Below are 26,904 nucleotides of genomic sequence, written 5' to 3' on the forward strand. Positions count from 1 at the left end.
ACCCGCCCTGTCCCCCTCTCTCTCACACACACACCCCTGCCCTGCCACCCTCTCTCTCACATGCCCACTGGCAGAGCGAGCTTCCTGCCCCGTTTGTATCACAGATGCCCCTCCATGCCCTCCTGTGCCCGTGGCTGTGCTGGCATTGTACCCACCCGTCGATGAAGCGGTAGACCGCACAGCACTTCTGGGATAACCCTCGGACTTTCAGGGCCTTGTCCAAGCTGTCATTCACCGTCATTCCGGCCCGCACGTTCACCTGTCAGGAATTACAGCACAGGGTCAGGGCGAGTCCTCAGTCAGGAGGCCGGAGACCGGGAGTATCCGCATTGGCAGGGGGATATCTCACAGGGCAGGGGCTGGGAGTATCAGCATTGGCAGGGGGATATCACACAGGGCAGGGGCTGGGAGTATCAGCATTGGCAGGGGGATATCACACAGGGCAGGGGCTGGGAGTATCAGCATTGGCAGGGGGATATCACACAGGGCAGGGGCTGGGAGTATCAGCATTGGCAGGGGGATATCACACAGGGCAGGGGCTGGGAGTATCCGCATTGGCAGGGGGATATCACACAGGGCAGGGGCTGGGAGTATCAGCATTGGCAGGGGGATATCACACAGGGCAGGGGCTGGGAGTATCAGCATTGGCAGGGGGATATCACACAGGGCAGGGGCTGGGAGTATCAGCATTGGCAGGGGGATATCACACAGGGCGGGGACTGGGGGTATCAGCATTGGCAGGGGGATATCACACAGGGCAGGGGCTGGGAGTATCAGCATTGGCAGGGGGATATCACACAGGGCGGGGACTGGGAGTATCCGCATTGGCAGGGGGATATCACACAGGGCAGGGGCTGGGAGTATCGGCATTGGCAGGGGGATATCACACAGGGCAGGGGCTGGGAGTATCAGCATTGGCAGGGGGATATCACACAGGGCAGGGGCTGGGAGTATCGGCATTGGCAGGGGGATATCACACAGGGCAGGGGCTGGGAGTATCGGCATTGGCAGGGGGATATCACACAGGGCGGGGACTGGGAGTATCGGCATTGGCAGGGGGATATCACACAGGGCAGGGGCTGGGAGTATCAGCATTGGCAGGGGGATATCACACAGGGCAGGGGCTGGGAGTATCGGCATTGGCAGGGGGATATCACACAGGGCAGGGGCTGGGAGTATCAGCATTGGCAGGGGGATATCACACAGGGCGGGGACTGGGAGTATCGGCATTGGCAGGGGGATATCACACAGGGCGGGGACTGGGAGTATCAGCATTGGCAGGGGGATATCACACAGGGCAGGGGCTGGGAGTATCAGCATTGGCAGGGGGATATCACACAGGGCGGGGACTGGGAGTATCGGCATTGGCAGGGGGATATCACACAGGGCAGGGGCTGGGAGTATCAGCATTGGCAGGGGGATATCACACAGGGCAGGGGCTGGGAGTATCAGCATTGGCAGGGGGATATCACACAGGGCAGGGGCTGGGAGTATCAGCATTGGCAGGGGGATATCACACAGGGCAGGGGCTGGGAGTATCGGCATTGGCAGGGGGATATCACACAGGGCTGTCCCCCCCTCCCTGCCTCAGTCCGGTGTGAACGTGCGTTATTGTGCACTTAACAGCTCTGGGTGTACCCTGTCCCTGGGAGGTTTGTTGGGGTACAGTGTAGAGGGAGCTTTACTCTGTATCTAACACCCCTCTCCCTGGGAGTGGGGGGACAGTGTAGAGGTAGCTTTACTCTGTATCTAACCCCCTGTCCCTGGGAGTGGGGGGACAGTGTAGACAGAGCTTTACTCTGTATCTAACCCCTGTCCCTGGGTGTGGGGGACACTGGAGAGGGAGCCTTACTCTGTATCTAACCCCCTGTCCCTGGGAGTGGGGGACAGTGTAGAGGGAGCTTTACTCTGTGTCTAACCCCCTGTCCCTGGGAGTGGGGGGACAGTGTTGAGGGAGCTTTACTGTGTGAGGGCAGCGGGACCGACTCTGCCTGCGCACAAGATGGCGGAAGGTGTGGGGGACGCGCGAGTTGGGAGAGAGGTCAAGCAGAGATTGGCGCACCCCCTCGGTGTGGCGCCAACATGGCCGCCTGTGCAGGACTCACCACGGTGCGTTGCTTGTTGGGGAGGTAGACACGAACGGTGCCCGTGGCCCGTGCCATATCGCCCGGGCTGCGGCGGGCGGGCGTCTCCACGGTGCCAGCCGGTGATGCCGTAGCTCCGCTGATGGTCAGGCTGGGCAGGCTGAAGCCATTGGTCAGAGCCGGGGACGACGCCGCCCCCCTCTTCATCCGGACCGCGTCCGCTCAACTCCCGATGGGCCGGGGGTGCAGGCTGTGGAGTAATGGCAACAAAGTCACCGCTGAGGGAGCTGGGCTCATTAGGAATGCCCGGCTGGGCTCCAACACTCCCTCCCACCCCCCGAGGTAGCTGGGCTCATTAGGAATGCCCGGCTGTACTCCAACACTCCCTCCCACCCGCCAAGGTAGCTGGGCTCATTAGGAATGCCCGGCTGACTTACAAAACTCCCTCCACCCGCCGAGGTAGTTGGGCTCATTACGAATGTCCAGCTGGGCTCCAACACTCCCTCCCTCCCACCCCCGAGGGAGCTGGGCTCATTAGGAATGCCCGGCTGGGCTCCAACACTCCCTCCCATGCCCCGAGGTAGCTGGGCTCATTACGAATGTCTAGCTGGGCTCCAACACTCCCTCCATCCCACCCCCCGAGGTAGCTGGGGTCATTAGGAATGCCCGGCTGGGCTCCAACACTCCCTCCCTTCCATGACCCCCGAGGGAGCTGGGCTCATTAGAAATGCCCGGCTGGGCTCCAACACTCCCTCCCTCCCTCCCTCCCCCGAGGTAGCTGGGCTCATTAGGAATGCTCGGCTGAACTCCAGCACCTCTGACATAATAGCATTCCAGCGCACGGTGGGGAACTATCTGACACACACACAAACACTGCAAGATCCCACACACAGGCAGGGGATACATCGGTGACATAGGCTCTCCCGCCGAATATTGGGTGAACCAACATTTCGGTGTCACCCCCTTTCGACAGATTCAGTGATCGCATACACACTGGGGCCTGGTTTCAAACCAGCACCAGAGATAATTCCTACCACAGCGCCCACTCCCTCAGCACTGACCCTCCCACAGCACCCGCTCCCTCAGCACTGACCCTCCCACAGCACCCACTCCCTCAGCGCTGACCCTCCCACAGCGCCCGCTCCCTCAGCGCTGACCCTCCCACAGCACCCGCTCCCTCAGCGCTGACCCTCCCACAGCACCCGCTCCCTCAGCACTGACCCTCCCACAGCACCCGCTCCCTCAGCACTGACCCTCCCACAGCACCAGCTCCCTCAGCACTGACCCTCACACAGCACCAGCTCCCTCAGCGCTGACCCTCCCAGAGCACCCACTCCCTCAGCGCTGACCCTCCCAGAGCACCCGCTCCCTTAGCACTGACCCTCCCGCAGCGCCCGCTCCCTCAGCGCTGACCCTCCCACAGCACCCACTCCCTCAGCGCCCGCTCCCTCAGCGCTGACCCTCCCACAGCGCCCGCTCCCTCAGCGCTGGCCCTCCCACAGCGCCCGCTCCCTCAACACTGACCCTCCCAAAGCACCCGCTCCCTTAGCACTGACCCTCCCACAGCACCCGCTCCCTCAGCACTGACCATCCCCTTACTGCTGAACCTCCCACAGCACCAGCTCCCTCAGCGCTGACCCTCCCAGAGCACCCACTCCCTCAGCACTGACCCTCCCACAGTGCCCGCTCCGTCAGCGCTGACCCTCCCACAGCACCCACTCCCTCAGCGCTGACCCTCCCACAGCGCCCTTTCCCTCAGCGCTGACCCTCCCACAGCGCCCGCTCCCTCAGCGCTGACCCTCCCACAGTGCCCGCTCCCTCAGCGCTGACCCTCCCACAGTGCCCGCTCCCTCAGCGCTGACCCTCCCACAGCGCCCGCTCCCTCAGCACTGACCCTCCCACAGCACCCACTCCCTCAGCACTGACCGTCCCCTTACTGCTGAACCTCCCACAGCACCAGCTCCCTCAGCGCTGACCCTCCCAGAGCACCCGCTCCCTCAGCACTGACCCTCCCACAGCCCCCACTCGCTCAGCACTGACCCTCCCACAGCACCCGCTCCCTCAGCACTGACCCTCCCACAGCACCCGCTCCCTCAGCACTGACCCTCCCACAGCACCCACTCCCTCAGCACTGACCCTCCCACAGCGCCCGCTCCCTCAGCGCTGACCCTCCCACAGCCCCCGCTCCCTCAGCACTGACCCTCCCAGAGCACACGCTCCCTCAGCACTGACCCTCCCTCAGCACTGACCCTCCCACAGCCCCCGCTCCCTCAGCACTGACCCTCCCAGAGCACACGCTCCCTCAGCACTGACCCTCCCACAGGGCCCGCTCCCTCAGCACTGACCCTCACCTAGCCCCCCCACTCCCCCTCAGCGTGATATCCTTCAGGGGACTGGCTCTGGGTTTGAGACCATCTCGGAGCCAACTCCCCTGCCTCCTTGGCTGGGACGGGCGACGTTGGTGGCGCCAGTAAGTGGACACATGACAGCACAGGGTGGGGGTGGCCCTCAGAGCTGGCGTATTGACTGCACATCACTGTCAGGCAGGGAGCTGCTGGTCAGAGTGAAATGACTGCTTTTCCCCCTCAGAGTGGGGGGACAGCTTTGACTCCCTAGGAGAGAAAGGGGTGGGTCTTAGGAACAGCTACTGCCTGGGAGATCTCAAACGGGACTCCTCTGTCACTCGTTTCCCACAAACACTCTGTCTGTCTGTCTCTCTCTCTCTCGCTCTCTCTCGTAGGCCGACCTACTCCCTCTGAACTTGCGCAACACAGGAAGCTCTCAGCGGCTCCAAATATAGCCCCCGGGGGAAACCGGTTCTGCAAGTCGTCGCGCGAGCTGTGCACAAACCACCGCCCCACAGCCCCCAGGGCAAGACATTCCCTCACGCAGACTGCCAGCGCACAGTGGACTGGCACTGGAGCGGGTGTGCCCCGATACCCAGCTGCACCGACAACACGGTCTCGCCGCGCAGGAACAGCGCCGGGCACAGCCCGACCACTTCCTGGACTCAACTGGCCCCTGTGTTTGCTGCATAATCCCCCCCCCCACCCACCCCCACGAACGCTGAAGTCCCGAAAGGTCGACTCTGCTGCCCCTCGGACGCTGTGCTTCTCCAGCAGCTGCAGTCCTCAAGTTACTCCCCATCTCCCCCTAACCCCTTCCTATCCATGTCCCCCCACCATCCTTTTAAATGTTGTCATTGTACCAGCCCCCACCACTTCCTCTGGCAGCTCGTTCCACACACGCACCACCCTCTGGGGGGAAAAGTTACCCCTCAGGTCCCTTTCCTCCCCTCTCACCTTAAACCTACCCCCCTCTAGTTCTGGGCTCCCCCACCCCAGGGGGGAAAGACCTTGTCTATTTACCCTATCCACACCCCCATGATTTTATAAACCTCTATAAGGTCACCCCTCAGCCTCCAACGCTCCAGGGAAAACAGCCCCAGGCACGGTGGCTCAGTGGTTAGCACAGCTGCCTCACGGCACCAGGGACCTGCATTCGACCCCACCCTGTGTGTGGAGGGTCGATTGACTGTGTGGAGTTTGCACGTTCTCCCCCTTGTCTGCGTGGGTTTCCTCCGGGTGCTCCGGTTTCCTCCCACAGTCCAAAGATGTGCAGGTTAGGGTGGATTGGCCATGCTAAATTGTCCCGTAGTGCCCAGGGATGTGCAGGTTAGGGTGGATTGGCCGTGCTAAATTGTCCCGTAGTGCCCAGGGATGTGCAGGTTAGGGTGGATTGGCCGTGCTAAATTGTCCCCGTAGTGTCCAGGGATGTGCAGGTTAGGGTGGATTGGCTGTGCTAAATTGTCCCCGTAGTGCCCAGGGATGTGCAGGTTGGGGTGGATTGGCCGTGCTAAATTGTCCCCGTAGTGCCCAGGGATGTGCAGGTTAGGGTGGATTGGCCGTGCTAAATTGTCCCCGTAGTGCCCAGGGATGTGCGGGTTAGGGTGGATTGGCCATGGGGTTACAGAGATGCCCTGAGAGTGAGCCTGGGTGGGATGTTTCCTCGAGGGTCAGCATGGATCCGATGGGCTGAGTGGCCGCATTCCGCCCAGTGGGGATTCCACGGTTGGGCCGAACCAGGCAGAAAGATGCCGGGATGGAAGGTGTGAGGCACCGGACCGGACTTACCTGATGAAGTGTGGAGGACGGGTGTGGGTTTCACAGGGAAAGTGAGACCCTCTCCACATCAAAAACAAGCAGCCGGCGGTGAGGGAGGGGGACGATGGAGTCTTCCTGAAAGAAAGTGGGGGAAGGGAGGGGGGGGGGAGAGAGAGAGAGAGAGCGAGCGAGTGAGCGAGCGCGAGGGGAGAGAGAGTGAGGGGAGAGAGAGAGAGAGAGGGGGGAAAGAGAGAGAAAGAGAGAGGGAGAGAGAGAGAGAGAGAGAGAGAGAGAGCGAGAGAGAGAGCGAGCGAGCGCGAGGGGAGAGGGAGGGGGGGAGAGAGAGAAAGGGGAGAGAGAGAGAGAGAGAGAGAGCGAGCGAGCGAGCGCGAGGGGAGAGAGAGGGGGGAAAGAGAGAGAAAGGGGAGAGAGAGCGAAAGGGGAGAGAGAGAGAGGGAAAGAGAGAGAGGGGAGGGAGAGAGAGAGAGGGAAAGAGAGAGAGGGGAGGGGGGGAGAGAGAGGGGGAGAGAGAGAAAGGGGGAGAGAGGGAGGGGGGGAAGGGAGAGGGGGGGAGGGAGAGGGGGGGAGGGAGGGGGGGGGGGGGGAGAGGGGGGAAGAGAGAGAGAGGGGGGAAGAGAAAGAGAGAGGGGGAGAGAGAAAGACAAAGAGGGAGAGAGAGAGAGAGAGAGAGAGAGAGAGAGAGGGAGAGAGGGCCGGGGGGGGGGCGGGGGGGGCGGGAGACAGAGACAGGGAGATGGTGGGAGATAAGAGATAGAGATGGGCAGAGACCGAAAGATACAGAGAGACAGAGAGAGAGAGAGAGAGAAATAGAGAAATGACCTTGTGTCACAAAGCCCCTTGACCCTGATCTCTGCTCTGGACCCCACCTCCCTGACGACATCACCAATACACGGCAGCCTCCTCTGGTGCTGCCACAGGCGCCAGGCAAATGCAACTGGGTTCTGACCTGTTTGTTTCACGGCCCAGGGACAGCTGGTCGCACTCCCTCAAAGTGTGTCCCCCATCTCCGATCAGTCAGGTGGGAATGGGGTGGGGGGGGGGGTTGGTGGTGGTGAGCGGGACACTCCCACACCCCTCCCAGTGAGGGCTGCGACTGTCCCCCCACTCCCAGGGACAGGGGGTTAGATACAGAGTAAAGCTCCCTCTACACTGTTCCCCCACTCCCAGGGACAGAGGTTTAGATACAGAGTAAAGCTCCCTCTACACTGTCCCCCCACTCCCAGGGACAGGGGGTTAGATACAGAGTAAAGCTCCCTCTACACTGTTCCCCACTCCCAGGGACAGGGGCTTAGATACAGAGTAAAGCTCCCTCTACACTGTCCCCCCACTCCCAGGGACAGGGGCTTAGATACAGAGTAAAGCTTCCTCTACACTGTGCCCCCCCACTTCCAGGGACAGAGGTTTAGATACAGAGTAAAGCTCCCTCTACACTGTCCCCCAACTCCCAGGGACAGGGGGTTAGATACAGAGTAAAGCTCCCTCTACACTGTCCCCCACTCCCAGGGACAGGGGGTTAGATACAGAGTAAAGCTCCCTCTACACTGTGCCCCCCCACTCCCAGGGACAGGGGGGTTAGATACAGAGTAAAGCTTCCTCTACACTGTCCCCCCACTACTGGGGACAGGGCGTTAGATACAGAGTAAAGCTCCCTCTACACTGTCCCCCCACTCCCAGGGACAGGGGGTTAGATACAGAGTAAAGCTCCCTCTACACTGTGCCCCCCCCCACTCCTAGGGACAGGGGGTTAGATACAGAGTAAAGCTCCCTCTACACTCCCAGGGACAGGGGGTTAGATGCAGAGCAAAGCTCCCTCTACACTGTCCCCCCACTCCCAGGGACAGGGGCTTAGATACAGAGTAAAGCTCCCTCTACACTGTGCCCCCCCACTCCCAGGGACAGGGGGTTAGATACAGAGTAAAGCTCCCTCTGCACCATCCCCCACTCCCAGGGACAGGGGGGTTAGGTACAGAGGAAGGCTCCCTCTACACTGTCCCCACTCCCTGGACAGGGACAGCACAGGGATAAGACAGTGCTCAGAGACAGACGTCTGGCTCTCTCCACAGACACTGCCTGACTTGGGGTTTCGGCTCCAGTCCGGGAAGAGATGGGAAGAGACCTACGTTTCCAGGAGTGCCGACTGAGAGAAGCTGCGGATCGCCACACCTCCCTGGGAACATGGCTGCGCGTCAGAGGAATCCCGGGAGGAACACGGTCACCCGAACCTGGGACAAACGTGCCCTGAACTCTACGGAGACATCACCCCTGTGCCCAGCGAGACCCGAACAGCACTGTACGTGGGTCAAACGTGGGCTGGAAATCACAGGGCATGATTTCCTCACCAGCGACCGACCAACAAACAGCAGCAGGACAGCACCAATCCCGCAGGATTCACGCACCTCCTGGGAAGGGAGGCCCTCTGACTTACCCTGGCCTCGAACCTGGGGAGCGGGGAAGGAGGGGTGACTCCACGTTCCGGGAAGACGATCCTGAAAAAGGTGGGAAGGGAGTCACCGGACTGGAAAGGCCAAGTCGGATCGCCAGGCGTCAATCACGCTCTCAGCTGACCTGGGGCAGGACGACAAGGCAGCGTTTAACAGGACGGTACTCCGAAGTGAAAAAGAGAGAGAACAGTCCCCACCAGTACTGTACCCCAGTGTTATACAGGGACAGACCTGTCCCCACCAGTACTGTACCCCAGTGTTATACAGGGACAGACCTGTCCCCACCAGTACTGTACCCCAGTGTTATACAGGGACAGACCTGTCCCCACCAGTACTGTACCCCAGTGTTATACAGGGACAGACCTGTCCCCACCAGTACTGTACCCCAGTGTTATACAAGGACAGACCTGTCCCCACAAGTACTGTACACCAGCGTTATACAGGGACAGACCTGTCCCCCACCAGTACGGTACCCCAGGGTTATAAAGGGACAGACCCGTCCCCAACAGTACTGTACCCCAGCGTTATACAGGGACAGACCCGTCCACACCAGTACTGTATCCCAGCGTCATACAGTGACCAACCTGTCCCCACCAGTACTGTACCCAGTGTTATACAGGGACAGACCCGCCCCCACCAGTACTGTACCCCAGTGTTATAAAGGGACAGACCTGTCCCCACCAGTACTGTACCCAGTGTTATACAGGGACAGACCCTTCCCCACCAGTACTGTACCCCAGCGTTATACAGTGACAGACCGGTCCCCACCAGAACTGTACCCCAGCGTTATACAGGGACAGACCCGTCCCACCAGTACTGTACCCCAGTGTTATACAGGGACAGACCCGAACCCACCAGTACTGTACCCCAGTGTTATACAGGAACAGACCGTCCCCACCAGTACTGTACCCCAGCGTTATACAGTGACAGACCGGTCCCCACCAGAACTGTACCCCAGCGTTATACAGGGACAGACCCGTCCCCACCAGTACTGTACCCCAGTGTTATACAGGGACAGACCCGTCCCCACCAGTACTGTACCCCAGTGTTATACAGGGACAGACCCGTCGCCACCAGTACTGTACCCCAGTGTTATACAGGGACAGACCCGTCCCCACCAGTACTGTACCCCAGTGTTATACAGGGACAGACCCGTCCCTTACCAGTACTGTACCCCAGTGTTATACAGGGACAGACCTGTCCCCACCAGTACTGTACCCCAGTGTTATACAGGGACAGACCCGTCCCCCACCAGTACTGTACCCCAGTGTTATACAGGGACAGACCTGTCCCCACCAGTACTGTACCCCAGTGTTATACAGGGACAGACCCGTCCCCACCAGTACTGTACCCCAGTGTTAAACAGGGACAGACCCGTCCCCACCAGTACTGTACCCCAGTGTTAAACAGGGACAGACCCGTCCCCACCAGTACTGTACCCCAGTGTTAAACAGGGACAGACCCGTCCCCACCAGTACTGTACCCCAGTGTTATACAGGAACAGACCCGTCCCCACCAGTACTGTACCCCAGTGTTATACAGGGACAGACCCGTCCCCACCAGTACTGTACCCCAGTGTTATACAGGGACAGACCGTTCCCCCACCAGTACTGTACCCCAGTGTTATACAGGGACAGACCCGTTCCCCCACCAGTACTGTACCCCAGTGTTGTACAGGGACAGACCCGTCCCCCACCAGTACTGTACCCCAGTGTTATACAGGGACAGACCTGTCCCCACCAGTACTGCACCCCAGTGTTGTACAGGGACAGACCTGTCCCCACCAGTACTGCACCCAGTGTTATACAGGGACAGACCTGTCCCCACCAGTACTGCACCCCAGTGTTATACAGGGACAGACCCGTCCCCAACAGTACTGTACCCCAGTGTTATACAGGGACAGATCTGTCCCCACCAGTACTGTACCCCAGTGTTATACAGTGACAGACCCGTCCCCACCAGTACTGTACCCCAGTGTTATACAGGGACAGACCCGTCCCCACCAGTACTGTATCCCAGTGTTATACAGGGACAGACCTGTCCCGACCAGTACTGTACCACAGTGTTATACACAATCAGACCCGTCCCCACCAGTACTGCACCCCAGTGTTATACAGGGACAGATCTGTCCCCACCAGTACTGTACCCCAGTGTTATACAGTGACAGACCCGTCCCCACCAGTACTGTACCCCAGTGTTATACAGGGACAGACCCGTCCCCACCAGTACTGTATCCCAGTGTTATACAGGGACAGACCTGTCCCGACCAGTACTGTACCACAGTGTTATACACAATCAGACCCGTCCCCACCAGTACTGCACCCCAGTGTTATACAGCGACAGACCTGTCCCCACCAGTACAGTACCCCAGTGTTTTACAGGGACAGACCTGTCCCCACCAGTACTGTACCCCAGTGTTTTACAGGGACAGACCTGTCCCCACCAGTACTTTACCCCAGTGATATACAGGGACAGACCTGTCCCCCACCAGTACGTTCCCCCAGTGTTTTACAGGGACAGACCTGTCCCCCACCAGTACGGTACCCCAGTGTTATACAGGCACAGAGCCGTCCCCACCAGTACTGTACCCCAGTGTTATACAGGGACAGACCCATCCCCACCAGTACTGCACCCCAGTGTTATACAGGGACAGATCTGTCCCCACCAGTACTGCACCCCAGTGTAATACAGCGACAGACCTGTCCCCACCAGTACTGTACCCCGGTGTTATACAGGGACAGACCCGTCCCCACCTGAACTGTACCCCAGTGTTATACAGTGACAGACCCGTCCCCACCAGTACTGCACCCCAGTGTTATACAGTGACTGACCCGTACCCACCAGTACTGTACCCCGGTGTTATACAGGGACAGACCCGTCCCCACCTGAACTGTACCCCAGTGTTATACAGGGACAGACCCGTCCCCACCAGTACTGTACCCCAGTGTTATACAGGGAAAGACACGTCCCCACCAGTACTGTACACCAGTGCTATAAAGTGACAGATCTGTCCCCACCAGTACGGTACCCCAGTGTTATACAGCGACAGACCCGTCCCCACCAGTACTGTACCCCAGTGTTATACAGTGACAGACCCGTCCCCACCAGTACTGTACCCCAGTGTTATACAGCAACAGACCTGTCCCCACCAGTACTGTACCCCAGTGATTACACAGGGACAGACCCGTCCCCACCAGTACTGTACACCAGTGCTATAAAGTGACAGACCTGTCCCCACCAGAACTGTACCCCAGTGTTATACAGTGACAGACCCGTCCCCACCAGTACTGTACCCCAGTGTTATGCAGTGACAGACCCGTCCCCACCAGTACTGTACCCCAGTGTTATACACTGACAGACCCGTCCCCACCAGTACTGTACCCCAGTGTTATACAGGGACAGACCTGTCCCCACCAGAACTGTACCCCACTGTTATACAGTGACAGACCCGTCCCCACCAGTACTGTACCCCAGTGTTATACAGGGACAGACCTGTCCCCACCAGTACTTTACCCCAGTGTTATCCAGGAACAGACCTGTCCCCCACCAGTACGGTACCCCAGTGTTATACAGGGACAGACCTGTCCCACACCAGTACGGTACCCCAGTGTTATACAGGGACAGACCCGTCCCCACCAGTACTGTACCCCAGTATTATACAGGGACAGACCTCTCCCCACCAGTACTGTACCCCAGTGTTATACAGGGACAGACCCGTCCCCACCAGTACTGCACCCCAGTGTTATACAGGGACAGATCTGTCCCCACCAGTACTGTACCCCAGTGTTATACAGTGACAGACCCGTCCCCACCAGTACTGCACCGCAGTGTAATACAGCGACAGACCTGTCCCCACCAGTAGTGTACGCCGGTGTTAGACAGGGACAGACCCGTCCCCACTAGTACTGTACCCCAGTGTTATAGTGAAAGACCCGTCCCCACCGGTACTGCACCCCCATGTTATACAGTGACTGACCCGTCCCCACCAGTACTGTACCCCAGTGTTATACAGGGACAGACCCGTCCCCACCAGTACTGTACACCAGTGTTATACAGGGACAAACCCGTCCCCACCAGTATTGTACCCCAGTGTTATACAGGGACAAACTCGTCCCCACCAGTATTGTACCCCAGTGTTATACAAGGACAGACCCGTCCCCACCAGTATTGTACCCCAGTGTTATACAAGGACAGACCTGTCCCCACCAGTACTGTACCCCAGTGTTATACAGGGACAGACCTGTTCCCACAAGCACTGCACCCCAGTGTTATACAGTAACAGACCCGTTCCCCCCCAAGTACTGCACCCCAGTGTTATACAGGGACAGACATGTCCCCACCAGTACTGAACCCCAGTGTAATACAGTGACAGGCCTGTCCCCACCAGTACTGTACCCCAGTGTTATACAGGGACAGACCTGTCCCCACCAGTACTGTACCCCGGTGTTATACAGGGAAGGACTCGTCCCCACCTGTACTGTACCCCAGTGTTATACAGTGACAGACATGTCCCCACCAGTACTGCACCCCCATGTTATACAGTGACTGACCCGTCCCCACCAGTACTGTACCCCAGTGTTATACAGGGACAGACCCGTCCCCACCAGTACTGTACACCAGTGTTATACAGGGAAAAACTGGCCCCACCAGTATTGTACCCCAGTGTTATACAGGGACAGACCTGTCCCCACCAGTACTGAACACCAGTGTTATACAGTGACAGACCTGTCCCCACCAGTACTGCACCCGTGTTATACAGTAACAGACCCGTTCCCCTGCCAGTACTGTACCCCAGTGTTATACAGGGACAGACCTGTCCCCACCAGTACTGTACCCCAGTGATATACACTGACAGACCTGTCCCCACCAGTACTGTACCCAGTGTTATACAGGGACAAACCCGTCCCCACCAGTACTGTACCCCAGTGTTATACAGTGACAGACCTGTCCCCACCAGTACTGTACCCCAGTGTTATACAGGGACAGACCTGTCCCCACCAGTACTGCACCCAGTGTTATACAGGGACAGACCTGTCCCCACCAGTCCTGTACCCCAGTGTTATACAGTGAGAGACCCGTCCCCACCAGTACTGTACCCCAGTGTTATACAGGGACAGATCTGTCCCCACCAGTACTGTACCCCAGTGTTATACAGTGACAGACCCGTCCCCACCAGTACTGTACCCCAGTGTTATACAGCGACAGACCTGTCCCCACCAGTACTGTACCCCAGTGTTATACACTGACAGACCCGACCCCACCAGTACTGTACCCCAGTGTCATATAGTGACAGACCCGTCCCCACCAAACCTGAACCCAAGTGTAATACAGCAACAGACCTGTCCCCACCAGTACTGTACCCCACTGTTATACAGTGACAGACCCGTCCCCACCAGTACTGTACAACAGTGATTATACAGGGACAGACCTGTCCCCACCAGTACTGCACCCCAGTGTTATACAGGGACAGACCTGTCCCCACCAGTACTGCACCCCAGTGTTATACAGTGACAGACCTGTCCCCACCAGTACTGTACCCCAGTGTTATACAGGGACAGACCCGTCCCCACCAGTACTGTACCCCAGTGTTATACAGGGACAGATCTGTCCCCACCAGTACTGTACCCCAGTGTTATACAGTGACAGACCCGTCCCCACCAGTACTGTACCCCAGTGTTATACAGGGACAGACCCGTCCCCACCAGTACTGTACCCCAGTGTTATACAGGGACAGACCTGTCCCGACCAGTACTGTACCACAGTGTTATACACAATCAGACCCGTCCCCACCAGTACTGCACCCCAGTGTTATACAGCGACAGACCTGTCCCCACCAGGACTGTACCCCAGTGTTTTACAGGGACAGACCTGTCCCCACCAGTACTGTACCCAGTGTTTTACAGGGACAGACCTGTCCCCACCAGTACTTTACCCCAGTGATATACAGGGACAGACCTGTCCCCCACCAGTACGTTCCCCCAGTGTTATACAGGGACAGACCTGTCCCCCACCAGTACGGTACCCCAGTGTTATACAGGCACAGAGCCGTCCCCACCAGTACTGTACCCCAGTGTTATACAGGGACAGACCTGTCCCCACCAGTACTGCACCCCAGTGTTACACAGGGACAGATCTGTCCCCACCAGTACTGCACCCCAGTGTAATACAGCGACAGACCTGTCCCCACCAGTATTGTACCCCGGTGTTATACAGGGACAGACCCGTCCCCACCTGAACTGTACCCCAGTGTTATACAGTGACAGACCCGTCCCCACCAGTACTGCACCCCAGTGTTATACAGTGACTGACCCGTACCCACCAGTACTGTACCCCAGTGTTATACAGGGACAGACCCATCCCCACCAGTACTGAACCCCAGTGTAATACAGTGACAGACCTGTCCCCACCAGTACTGTACCCCAGTGTTATACAGGGAAAGACCCGTTCCCCCCCCCAGTACTGTACCACAGTGTTATACAGTGACAGACCTGTCCCCACCAGTACTGTACCCCAGTGTAATACAGTGACAGACCTGTCCCCACCAGTACTGTACCCCAGTGTTATACAGGGAAAGACACGTCCCCACCAGTACTGTACACCAGTGCTATAAAGTGACAGATCTGTACCCACCAGCACTGAACCCCAGTGTAATACAGCAACAGACCTGTCCCCACCAGTACTGTACCCCAGTGATTACACAGGGACAGACCCGTCCCCACCAGTACTGTACCCCAGTGTTATACACTGAAAGACCCGTCCCCACCAGTACTGTACCCCAGTGTTATACAGGGACAGACCTGTCCCCACCAGAACTGTACCCCAGTGTTATACAGTGACAGACCCGTCCCCACCAGTACTGTACCCCAGTGTTATACAGGAACAGACCTGTCCCACACCAGTACGGTACCCCAGTGTTATACAGGGACAGACCCGTCCCCAACAGTACTGTACCCCAGCGTTATACAGGGACAGACCCGTCCCCACCAGTACTGTATCCCAGTGATATACAGTGACCGACCTGTCCCCACCAGTACTGTACCCCAGTGTTATACAGCGACAGACCTGTCCCACCAGTACTGTACCCCAGTGTTATACAGGGACAGACCCGTCCCCACCAGTACGGTAGCCCAGTGTTATACAGGGACAGACCTGTCCCGACCAGTACTGTACCACAGTGTTATACACAATCAGACCCGTCCCCACCAGTACAGTACCCCACTGTTATACAGGGACAGACCTGTCCCCACCAGTACTGTACCCCAGTGTTATACAGGTACAGACCTGTCCCCACCAGTACTGTACCCCAGCGTTATACAGGGACAGACCTGTCCCCACCAGTACTGTACCCCAGTGTTATACAGGGACAGACCCGTCCCCACCAGTACTGTACCCCAGTGTTATACAGGGACAGACGTGTCCCCACCAGTACTGTACCCCAGTGTTATACAGGGACAGACCCGTCCCCCACCAGTACTGTACCCCAGTGTTATACAGGGACAGACCTGTCCCCACCAGTACTGTACCCCAGTGTTATACAGGGACAGACCTGTCTCCACCAGTACTGCACCCCAGTGTTATACAGTGAGAGACCCGTCCCCACCTGTACTGTACCCCAGTGTTATACAGGGACAGACCCGTCCCCACCAGTACTGTACCCCAGCGTTATACAGGGACAGACCCGTCCCCACCAGTACTGTACCCCAGTGTTATACAGGTACAGACCTGTCCCCACCAGTACTGTACCCCAGCGTTATACAGGGACAGACCTGTCCCCACCAGTACTGTACCCCAGTGTTATACAGGGACAGACATGTCCCCACCAGTACTGTACCCCCGTGTTATACAGGGACAGACGTGTCCCCACCAGTACTGTACCCCAGTGTTATACAGGGACAGACCCGTCCCCACCAGTACTGTACCCCAGTGTTATACAGTGACAGACCTGTCCCCACCAGTACTGTACCCCAGTGTTATACAGTGACAGACCTGTCCCCACCAGTACTGTACCCCAGTGTTATACAGGGACAGACCTGTCTCCACCAGTACTGTACCCCAGTGTTATACAGTGAGAGACCCGTCCCCACCTGTACTGTACCCGTGTTATACAGGGACAAACCCGTCCCCACCAGTACTGTACCCCAGTGTTATACAGGGACAGACCCGTCCCCCACCAGTACTGTACCCCAGTGTTATACAGGGACAGACCTGTCCCCACCAGTACTGTCCCCCAGTGTTATACAGGGACAGACCTGTCCCCACCAGTACTGTACCCCAGTGTTATACAGGGACAGATCTGTCTCCACCAGTACTGTACCCCAGTGTTATACAGTGAGAGACCCATCCCCACCTGTACTGTACCCGTGTTATACAGGGACAAACCCGTCCCCACCAGTACTGTACCCCAATGTTAGACAAGGACAGATCTGTCCCCACCAGAACGGCAGCCCAGTGTAATACAGCGACAGACCTGTCCCCACCAGTACTGTACTCCTGTGTTATACAGGGACAGACCCGTCCCCACCAGTACTGTACCCCAGTGTTATACAGGGACAAACACGTCCCCACCAGTACGGTACACCAGTGTTATACAGGGACAAACACGTCCCCACCAGTACGGTACACCAGTGTTATACAGGGACAGACCTGTCCCCACCAGTACTGTACCCCAGTGTTATACAGGGACAGACCTGTCCCCACCAGTACTGCACCCCAGTGTAATACAGGGACAGACCTGTCCCCACCAGTACTGCACCCCAGTGTTATACAGTGACAGACCCGTCCCACCAGTACTGCACCCCCATGTTATACAGTGACTGACCCGTCCCCACCAGTACTGTACCCCAGTGTTATACAGGGACAGACCCGTCCCCACCAGTACTGTACACCAGTGTTATACAGGGACAAACCCGTCCCCACCAGTATTGTACCCCAGTGTTATACAGGGACAGACCCGTCCCCAACAGTACTGTACCCCAGTGTTATACAGTGACAGACCCGTCCCCACCAGTACTGTACCCCAGTGTTATACAGGAACAGACCTATCACCACCAGTGCTGTACCCCAGTGTTATACAGTGACAGACCGTCCCCACCAGTACTGAACTCCAGTGTTATACAGGGACAGACCCGTCCCCACCAGTACTGTACCCCAGTGTTATACAGGGACAGACCCGTCCCCACCAGTACTGTACCCCAGTGTTATACAGTGACAGACCCGTCCCCACCAGTACTGTACCCCAGTGTTATACAGGGACAGACCTCTCCCCACCAGTACTGTACCCCAGTGTTATACAGTGACAGACCTGTCCCCACCAGTACTGTACCCCCGTGTTATACAGGGACAGACCTGTCCCCACCAGTACTGCACCCCAGTGTTATACAGGGACAGACCTGTCCCCACCAGTCCTGTACCCCAGTGTTATACAGTGACAGACCTGTCCCCACCAGTACTGTACCCAGTGTTATACAGCGACAGACCTGTCCCCATCAGTACTGAACCCCAGTGTTATACAGGGACAGACCCGTCCCCACCAGTCCTGTACCCCAGTGTTATACAGGGACAAATCCGTCCCCACCAGTACTGTACCCCAGTGTTATACAGGGACAGACCTGTCCCCACCAGTACTTTATCCACTGTTATACAGTGACAGACCTGTCCCCACCAGTACTGTACCCCAGTGTTATACAGGGACAGACCTGTCTCCACCAGTACTGTACCCCAGTGTTATACAGTGAGAGACCCGTCCCCACCTGTACTGTACCCGTGTTATACAGGGACAAACCCGTCCCCACCAGTACTGCACCCCAGTGTTATACAGGGACAGACCCGTCCCCCACCAGTACTGTACCCCAGTGTTATACAGGGACAGACCTGTCCCCACCAGTACTGTCCCCAGTGTTATACAGGGACAGACCTGTCCCCACCAGTACTGTACCCCAGTGTTATACAGGGACAGACCTGTCTCCACCAGTACTGTACCCCAGTGTTATACAGTGACAGACCTGTCCCCACCAGTACTGTACCCCAGTGTTATACAGGGACAGACCTGTCCCACCAGTACTGTACCCCAGTGTTATACAGGGACAGACCCGTCCCCACCAGTACTGTACACCAGTGTTATACAGGGAAAAACTGGCCCCACCAGTATTGTACCCCAGTGTTATACAGTGACAGACCTGTCCCCACCAGTACTGCACCCCAGTGTTATACAGTGACAGACCCGTCCCCCCCAGTACTGTACCCCGGTGTTATACAGGGACAGACCAGTCCCCACCAGTACTGTACCCCGGTGTTATACAGGGAAGGACCCGTCCCCACCTGTACTGTACCCCAGTGTTATACAGTGACAGACCCGTCCCACCAGTACTGCACCCCCATGTTATACAGTGACTGACCCGTCCCCACCAGTACTGTACCCCAGTGTTATACAGGGACAGACCCGTCCCCACCAGTACTGTACCCCAGTGTTATACAGGGAAAAACTGGCCCCACCAGTATTGTACCCCAGTGTTATACAGGGACAGACCTGTCCCCACCAGTACTGAACCCAGTGTTATACAGTGACAGACCTGTCCCCACCAGTACTGCACCCCAGTGTTATACAGTGACAGACCTGTCCCCACCAGTACTGCACCCCAGTGTTATACAGTGACAGACCCGTCCCCCCTAGTACTGTACCCCAGTGTTATACAGGGACAGACCTGTCCCCACCAGTACTGCACCCGTGTTATACAGTAACAGACCCGTTCCCCTGCCAGTACTGTACCCCAGTGTTATACAGGGACAGACCTGTCCCCACCAGTACTGTACCCCAGTGATATACACTGACAGACCTGTCCCCACCAGTACTGTACCCCAGTGTGATACAGGGACAAACCCGTCCCCACCAGTACTGTACCCAGTGTTATACAGTGACAGACCTGTCCCCACCAGTACTGTACCCCAGTGTTATACAGGGACAGACCTGTCCCCACCAGTACTGCACCCCAGTGTTATACAGGGACAGACCTGTCCCCACCAGTCCTGTACCCCAGTGTTATACAGCAACAGACCTGTCCCCACCAGTACTGTACCCCACTGTTATACAGTGACAGACCCGTCCCCACCAGTACTGTACAACAGTGATTATACAGGGACAGACCTGTCCCCACCAGTACTGCACCCAGTGTTATACAGGGACAGATCTGTCCCCACCAGTACTGTACCCCAGTGTTATACAGTGACAGACCCGTCCCCACCAGTACTGTACCCCAGTGTTATACAGCGACAGACCTGTCCCCACCAGTACTGTACCCCAGTGTTAAACAGGGACAGACCTGTCCCGACCAGTACTGCACCACAGTGTTATACACAATCAGACCCGTCCCCACCAGTACTGTACCCCAGTGTTATACTGGGACAGACCTGTCCCCACCAGTACTGTACCCCAGTGTTATACACTGACAGACCCGACCCCACCAGTACTGTACCCCAGTGTCATATAGTGACAGACCCGTCCCCACCAAACCTGAACCCCAGTGTAATACAGCAACAGACCTGTCCCCACCAGTACTGTACCCCACTGTTATACACTGACAGACCCGTCCCCACCAGTACTGTACAACAGTGATTATACAGGGACAGACCTGTCCCCACCAGTACTGCACCCCAGTGTTATACAGGGACAGACCTGTCCCCACCAGTACTGCACCCCAGTGTTATACAGTGACAGACCTGTCCCCACCAGTACTGTACCCCAGTGTTATACAGGGACAGACCCGTCCCCACCAGTACTGTACCCCAGTGTTATACAGGGACAGACCCGTCCCCACCAGTACTGTACCCCAGTGTTATACAGGGACAGACCCGTCCCCACCAGTACTGTACCCCAGTGTTATACAGGGACAGACCTGTCCCGACCAGTACTGTACCACAGTGTTATACACAATCAGACCCGTCCCCACCAGTACTGCACCCCAGTGTTATACAGCGACAGACCTGTCCCCACCAGTACTGTACCCCAGTGTTTTACAGGGACAGACTTGTCCCCACCAGTACTGTACCCCAATGTTTTACAGGGACAGACCTGTCCCCACCAGTACTTTACCCCAGTGATATACAGGGACAGACCTGTCCCCCACCAGTACGTTCCCCCAGTGTTATACAGGGACAGACCTGTCCCCCACCAGTACGGTACCCCAGTGTTATACAGGCACAGAGCCGTCCCCACCAGTACTGTACCCCAGTGTTATACAGGGACAGACCCATCCCCACCAGTACTGCACCCCAGTGTTATACAGGGACAGATCTGTCCCCACCAGTACTGCACCCCAGTGTAATACAGCGACAGACCTGTCCCCACCAGTACTGTACCCCGGTGTTACAAAGTGACAGACCTGTACCCACCAGCACTGAATCCCAGTGTAATACAGCAACAGACCTGTCCCCACCAGTACTGTACCCCAGTGTTATGCAGTGACAGACCCGTCCCCACCAGTACTGTACCCCAGTGTTATACACTGACAGACCCGTCCCCACCAGTACTGTACCCCAGTGTTATACAGGGACAGACCTGTCCCCACCAGAACTGTACCCCAGTGTTATACAGTGACAGACCCGTCCCCACCAGTACTGTACCACAGTGTTATACAGGGACAGACCTGTCCCCACCAGTACTTTACCCCAGTGTTATCCAGGAACAGACCTGTCCCCCACCAGTACGGTACCCCGGTGTTAGACAGGGACAGACCCGTCCCCACTAGTACTGTACCCCAGTGTTATAGTGAAAGACCCGTCCCCACCGGTACTGCACCCCCATGTTATACAGTGACTGACCCATCCCCACCAGTACTGTACCCCAGTGTTATACAGGGACAGACCCGTCCCCACCAGTACTGTACACCAGTGTTATACAGGGACAAACCCGTCCCCACCAGTATTGTACCCCAGTGTTATACAGGGACAAACCCGTCCCCACCAGTATTGTACCCCAGTGTTATACAAGGACAGACCTGTCCCCACCAGTACTGAACCCCAGTGTAATACAGTGACAGGCCTGTCCCACCAGTACTGTACCCCAGTGTTATACAGGGACAGACCTGTCCCCACCAGTACTGTACCCCAGTGTTATACAGGGACAGATCTGTCCCCACCAGTACTGTACCCCAGTGTTATACAGGGACAGACCTGTCCCCACCAGTACTGTACCCCAGTGTTAAACAGGGACAGACCCGTCCCGACCAGTACTGCACCACAGTGTTATACACAATCAGACCCGTCCCCACCAGTACTGTACCCCAGTGTTATACAGTGACAGACCCGTCCCCACCAGTACTGTACAACAGTGATTATACAGGGACAGACCTGTCCCCACCAGTACTGCACCCCAGTGTTATACAGGGACAGACCTGTCCCCACCAGTACTGCACCCCAGTGTTATACAGTGACAGACCTGTCCCCACCAGTACTGTACCCCAGTGTTTTACAGGGACAGACCTGTCCCCACCAGTACTGTACCCCAGTGTTTTACAGGGACAGACCTGTCCCCACCAGTACTTTACACCAGTGATATACAGGGACAGACCTGTCCCCCACCAGTACGTTCCCCCAGTGTTATACAGGGACAGACCTGTCCCCCACCAGTACGGTACCCCAGTGTTATACAGGCACAGAGCCGTCCCCACCAGTACTGTACCCCAGTGTTATACAGGGACAGACCCATCCCCACCAGTACTGCACCCCAGTGTTATACAGGGACAGATCTGTCCCACCAGTACTGTACACCAGTGTTATAGAGGGAAAGACTGGCCCCACCAGTATTGTACCCCAGTGTTATACAGTGACAGACCTGTCCCCACCAGTACTGCACCCCAGTGTTATACAGTGACAGACCCGTCCCCCCCAGTACTGTACCCCGGTGTTATACAGGGACAGACCTGTCCCCACCAGTACTGTACCCCGGTGTTATACAGGGAAGGACTCGTCCCCACCTGTACTGTACCCCAGTGTTATACAGTGACAGACCCGTCCCCACCAGTACTGCACCCCCATGTTATACAGTGACTGACCCGTCCCCACCAGTACTGTACCCCAGTGTTATACAGGGACAGACCCGTCCCCACCAGTACTGTACACCAGTGTTATACAGGGAAAAACTGGCCCCACCAGTATTGTACCCAGTGTTATACAGGGACAGACCTGTCCCCACCAGTACTGAACCCCAGTGTTATACAGTGACAGACCTGTCCCCACCAGTACTGCACCCCAGTGTTATACAGTGACAGACCTGTCCCCACCAGTACTGCACCCCAGTGTTATACAGTGACAGACCCGTCCCCCCTAGTACTGTACCCCAGTGTTATACAGGGACAGACCTGTCCCCACCAGTACTGCACCCGTGTTATACAGTAACAGACCCGTTCCCCTGCCAGTACTGTACCCCAGTGTTATACAGGGACAGACCTGTCCCCACCAGTACTGTACCCCAGTGATATACACTGACAGACCTGTCCCCACCAGTACTGTACCCCAGTGTTATACAGGGACAAACCCGTCCCCACCAGTACTGTACCCCAGTGTTATACAGTGACAGACCTGTCCCCACCAGTACTGTACCCAGTGTTATACAGGGACAGACCTGTCCCCACCAGTACTGCACCCAGTGTTATACAGGGACAGACCTGTCCCCACCAGTCCTGTACCCCAGTGTTATACAGTGAGAGACCCGTCCCCACCAGTACTGTACCCCAGTGTTATACAGGGACAGATCTGTCCCCACCAGTACTGTACCCCAGTGTTATACAGTGACAGACCCGTCCCCACCAGTACTGTACCCCAGTGTTATACAGCGACAGACCTGTCCCCACCAGTACTGTACCCCAGTGTTAAACAGGGACAGACCTGTCCCGACCAGTACTGCACCACAGTGTTATACACAATCAGACCCGTCCCCACCAGTACTGTACCCCAGTGTTATACAGGGACAGACCTGTCCCCACCAGTACTGTACCCCAGTGTTATACACTGACAGACCCGACCCCACCAGTACTGTACCCCAGTGTCATATAGTGACAGACCCGTCCCCACCAAACCTGAACCCCAGTGTAATACAGCAACAGACCTGTCCCCACCAGTACTGTACCCCACTGTTATACAGTGACAGACCCGTCCCCACCAGTACTGTACAACAGTGATTATACAGGGACAGACCTGTCCACACCAGTACTGCACCCCAGTGTTATACAGGGACAGACCTGTCCCCACCAGTACTGCACCCCAGTGTTATACAGTGACAGACCTGTCCCCACCAGTACTGTACCCCAGTGTTATACAGGGACAGACCCGTCCCCACCAGTACTGTACCCCAGTGTTATACAGGGACAGATCTGTCCCCACCAGTACTGTACCCCAGTGTTATACAGTGACAGACCCGTCCCCACCAGTACTGTACCCCAGTGTTATACAGGGACAGACCTGTCCCGACCAGTACTGTACCACAGTGTTATACACAATCAGACCCGTCCCCACCAGTACTGCACTCCAGTGTAATACAGTGACAGACCTGTCCCCACCAGTACTGTACCCCAGTGTTATACACAATCAGACCCGTCCCCACCAGTACTGTACCCCAGTGTTATACAGGGACAGATCTGTCCCCACCAGTACTGTACCCCAGTGTTATACAGTGACAGACCCGTCCCCACCAGTACTGTACCCCAGTGTTATACAGCGACAGACCTGTCCCACCAGTACTGTACCCCAGTGTTAAACAGGGACAAACCCGTCCCCACCAGTACTGTACCCCAGTGTTATACAGTGACAGACCTGTCCCCACCAGTACTGTACCCCAGTGTTATACAGGGACAGACCTGTCCCCACCAGTACTGCACCCCAGTGTTATACAGGGACAGACCTGTCCCCACCAGTCCTGTACCCCAGTGTTATACAGTGAGAGACCCGTCCCCACCAGTACTGTACCCCAGTGATATACACTGACAGACCTGTCCCCACCAGTACTGTACCCCAGTGTTATACAGCAACAGACCTGTCCCCACCAGTCCTGTACCCCACTGTTATACAGGGACAGACCTGTCCCCACCAGTACTGTACCCCAGTGATATACACTGACAGACCTGTCCCCACCAGTACTGTACCCCAGTGTTATACAGGGACAAACCCGTCCCCACCAGTACTGTACCCAGTGTTATACAGTGACAGACCTGTCCCCACCAGTACTGTACCCCAGTGTTATACAGGGACAGACCTGTCCCCACCAGTACTGCACCCCAGTGTTATACAGGGACAGACCTGTCCCCACCAGTACTGTACCCCAGTGTTATACAGCGACAGACCTGTCCCCACCAGTACTGTACCCCAGTGTTAAACAGGGTCAGACCTGTCCCGACCTGTACTGCACCACAGTGTTATACACAATCAGACCCGTCCCCACCAGTACTGTACCCCAGTGTTATACAGGGACAGACCTGTCCCCAGCAGTACTGTACCCCAGTGTTATACACTGACAGACCCGACCCCACCAGTACTGTACCCCAGTGTCATATAGTGACAGACCCGTCCCCACCAAACCTGAACCCCAGTGTAATACAGCAACAGACCTGTCCCCACCAGTACTGTACCCCACTGTTATACAGTGACAGACCCGTCCCCACCAGTACTGTACAACAGTGATTATACAGGGACAGACCTGTCCCCACCAGTACTGCACCCCAGTGTTATACAGGGACAGACCTGTCCCCACCAGTACTGCACCCCAGTGTTATACAGTGACAGACCTGTCCCCACCAGTACTGTACCCCAGTGTTATACAGGGACAGACCCGTCCCCACCAGTACTGTACCCCAGTGTTATACAGGGACAGATCTGTCCCACCAGTACTGTACCCCAGTGTTATACAGTGACAGACCCGTCCCCACCAGTACTGTACCCCAGTGTTATACAGGGACAGACCCGTCCCCACCAGTACTGTACCCAGTGTTATACAGGGACAGACCTGTCCCGACCAGTACTGCACCACAGTGTTATACACAATAAGACCCGTCCCCACCACTACTGTACCCCAGTGTTATACAGGGACAGACCTGTCCCGACCAGTACTGTACCACAGTGTTATACACAATCAGACCCGTCCCCACCAGTACTGCACCCCAGTGTTATACAGCGACAGACCTGTCCCCACCAGAACTGTACCCCAGTGTTTTACAGGGACAGACCTGTCCCCACCAGTACTGTACCCCAGTGTTTTACAGGGACAGACCTGTCCCCACCAGTACTTTACCCCAGTGATATACAGGGACAGACCTGTCCCCACCAGTACTGCACCCCAGTGTTATACAGTGACAGACCTGTCCCCACCAGTACTGTACCCCAGTGTTATACAGGGACAGACCCGTCCCCACCAGTACGTTCCCCCAGTGTTATACAGGGACAGACCTGTCCCCCACCAGTACGGTACCCCAGTGTTATACAGGCACAGAGCCGTCCCCACCAGTACTGTACCCCAGTGTTATACAGGGACAGACCCATCCCCACCAGTACTGTACCCCAGTGTTATACACTGACAGACCCGTCCCCACCAGTACTGTACCCAGTGTTATACAGGGACAGACCTGTCCCCACCAGAACTGTACCCCAGTGTTATACAGTGACAGACCCGTCCCCACCAGTACTGTACCCCAGTGTTATACAGGGACAGACCTGTCCCCACCATTACTGTACCCCAGTGTTTTACAGGGACAGACCTGTCCCCACCAGTACTGTACCCCAGTGATATACTGCAACAGACCTGTCCCCCACCAGTACGGTACCCCAGTGTTATACAGGGACAGACCTGTCCCCACCAGTACTGTACCCCAGTGTTATACAGGGACAGACCCGTCCCCACCAGTACTGTACCTCAGTGTTATACAGGGACAGACCTGTCGCCACCAGTACTGTACCCCAGTGTTATACAGTACAGACCCGTCCCCACCAGTACTGTACCCCAGTGTTATACAGGGACAGACCTGTCCCCACCAGTACTGTACCCCAGTGTTATACAGTGACAGACCCGTCCCCACCAGTACTGTACCCCAGTGTTATACACGGACAGACCTGTCCCCACCAGTACTGTACCCCAGTGTTAGACAGGGACAGACCGGTCCCCACCAGTACTGTACCCCAGTGCTATAAAGTGACAGACCCGTCCCCACCAGTACTGTACCCCAGAGTTATACAGGAATAGACCTGTCCCCCACCAGTACTGTACCCCAGTGTTATACA

The 26,904-nt window shown here is 56.7% G+C and overlaps 1 protein-coding gene across 1 annotated transcript in view; it reads right to left on the reverse strand.

The window, feature by feature from the left end:
- LOC132814149 (RAF proto-oncogene serine/threonine-protein kinase-like) overlaps positions 1-8,775 on the reverse strand; it is a 15,578-nt gene extending 6,803 nt beyond the window's left edge. The window contains exons 1-4 of the mRNA XM_060823390.1: positions 8,634-8,775; positions 6,218-6,322; positions 2,106-2,334; positions 152-259 (exon numbers count right to left, since the gene is read on the reverse strand). Of these exons, the coding sequence (XP_060679373.1) occupies positions 152-259; positions 2,106-2,291 (294 nt within the window). The 5' untranslated portion in view covers positions 2,292-2,334; positions 6,218-6,322; positions 8,634-8,775. The remainder of the gene's footprint in view (positions 1-151; positions 260-2,105; positions 2,335-6,217; positions 6,323-8,633) is intronic.
- Between the last annotated feature and the right edge of the window lie 18,129 nt (positions 8,776-26,904).

The sequence above is a fragment of the Hemiscyllium ocellatum genome, unplaced genomic scaffold (genome assembly GCF_020745735.1).
Source record: "Hemiscyllium ocellatum isolate sHemOce1 unplaced genomic scaffold, sHemOce1.pat.X.cur. scaffold_696_pat_ctg1, whole genome shotgun sequence".
Classification (NCBI taxonomy): Eukaryota; Metazoa; Chordata; class Chondrichthyes; order Orectolobiformes; family Hemiscylliidae; genus Hemiscyllium; species Hemiscyllium ocellatum.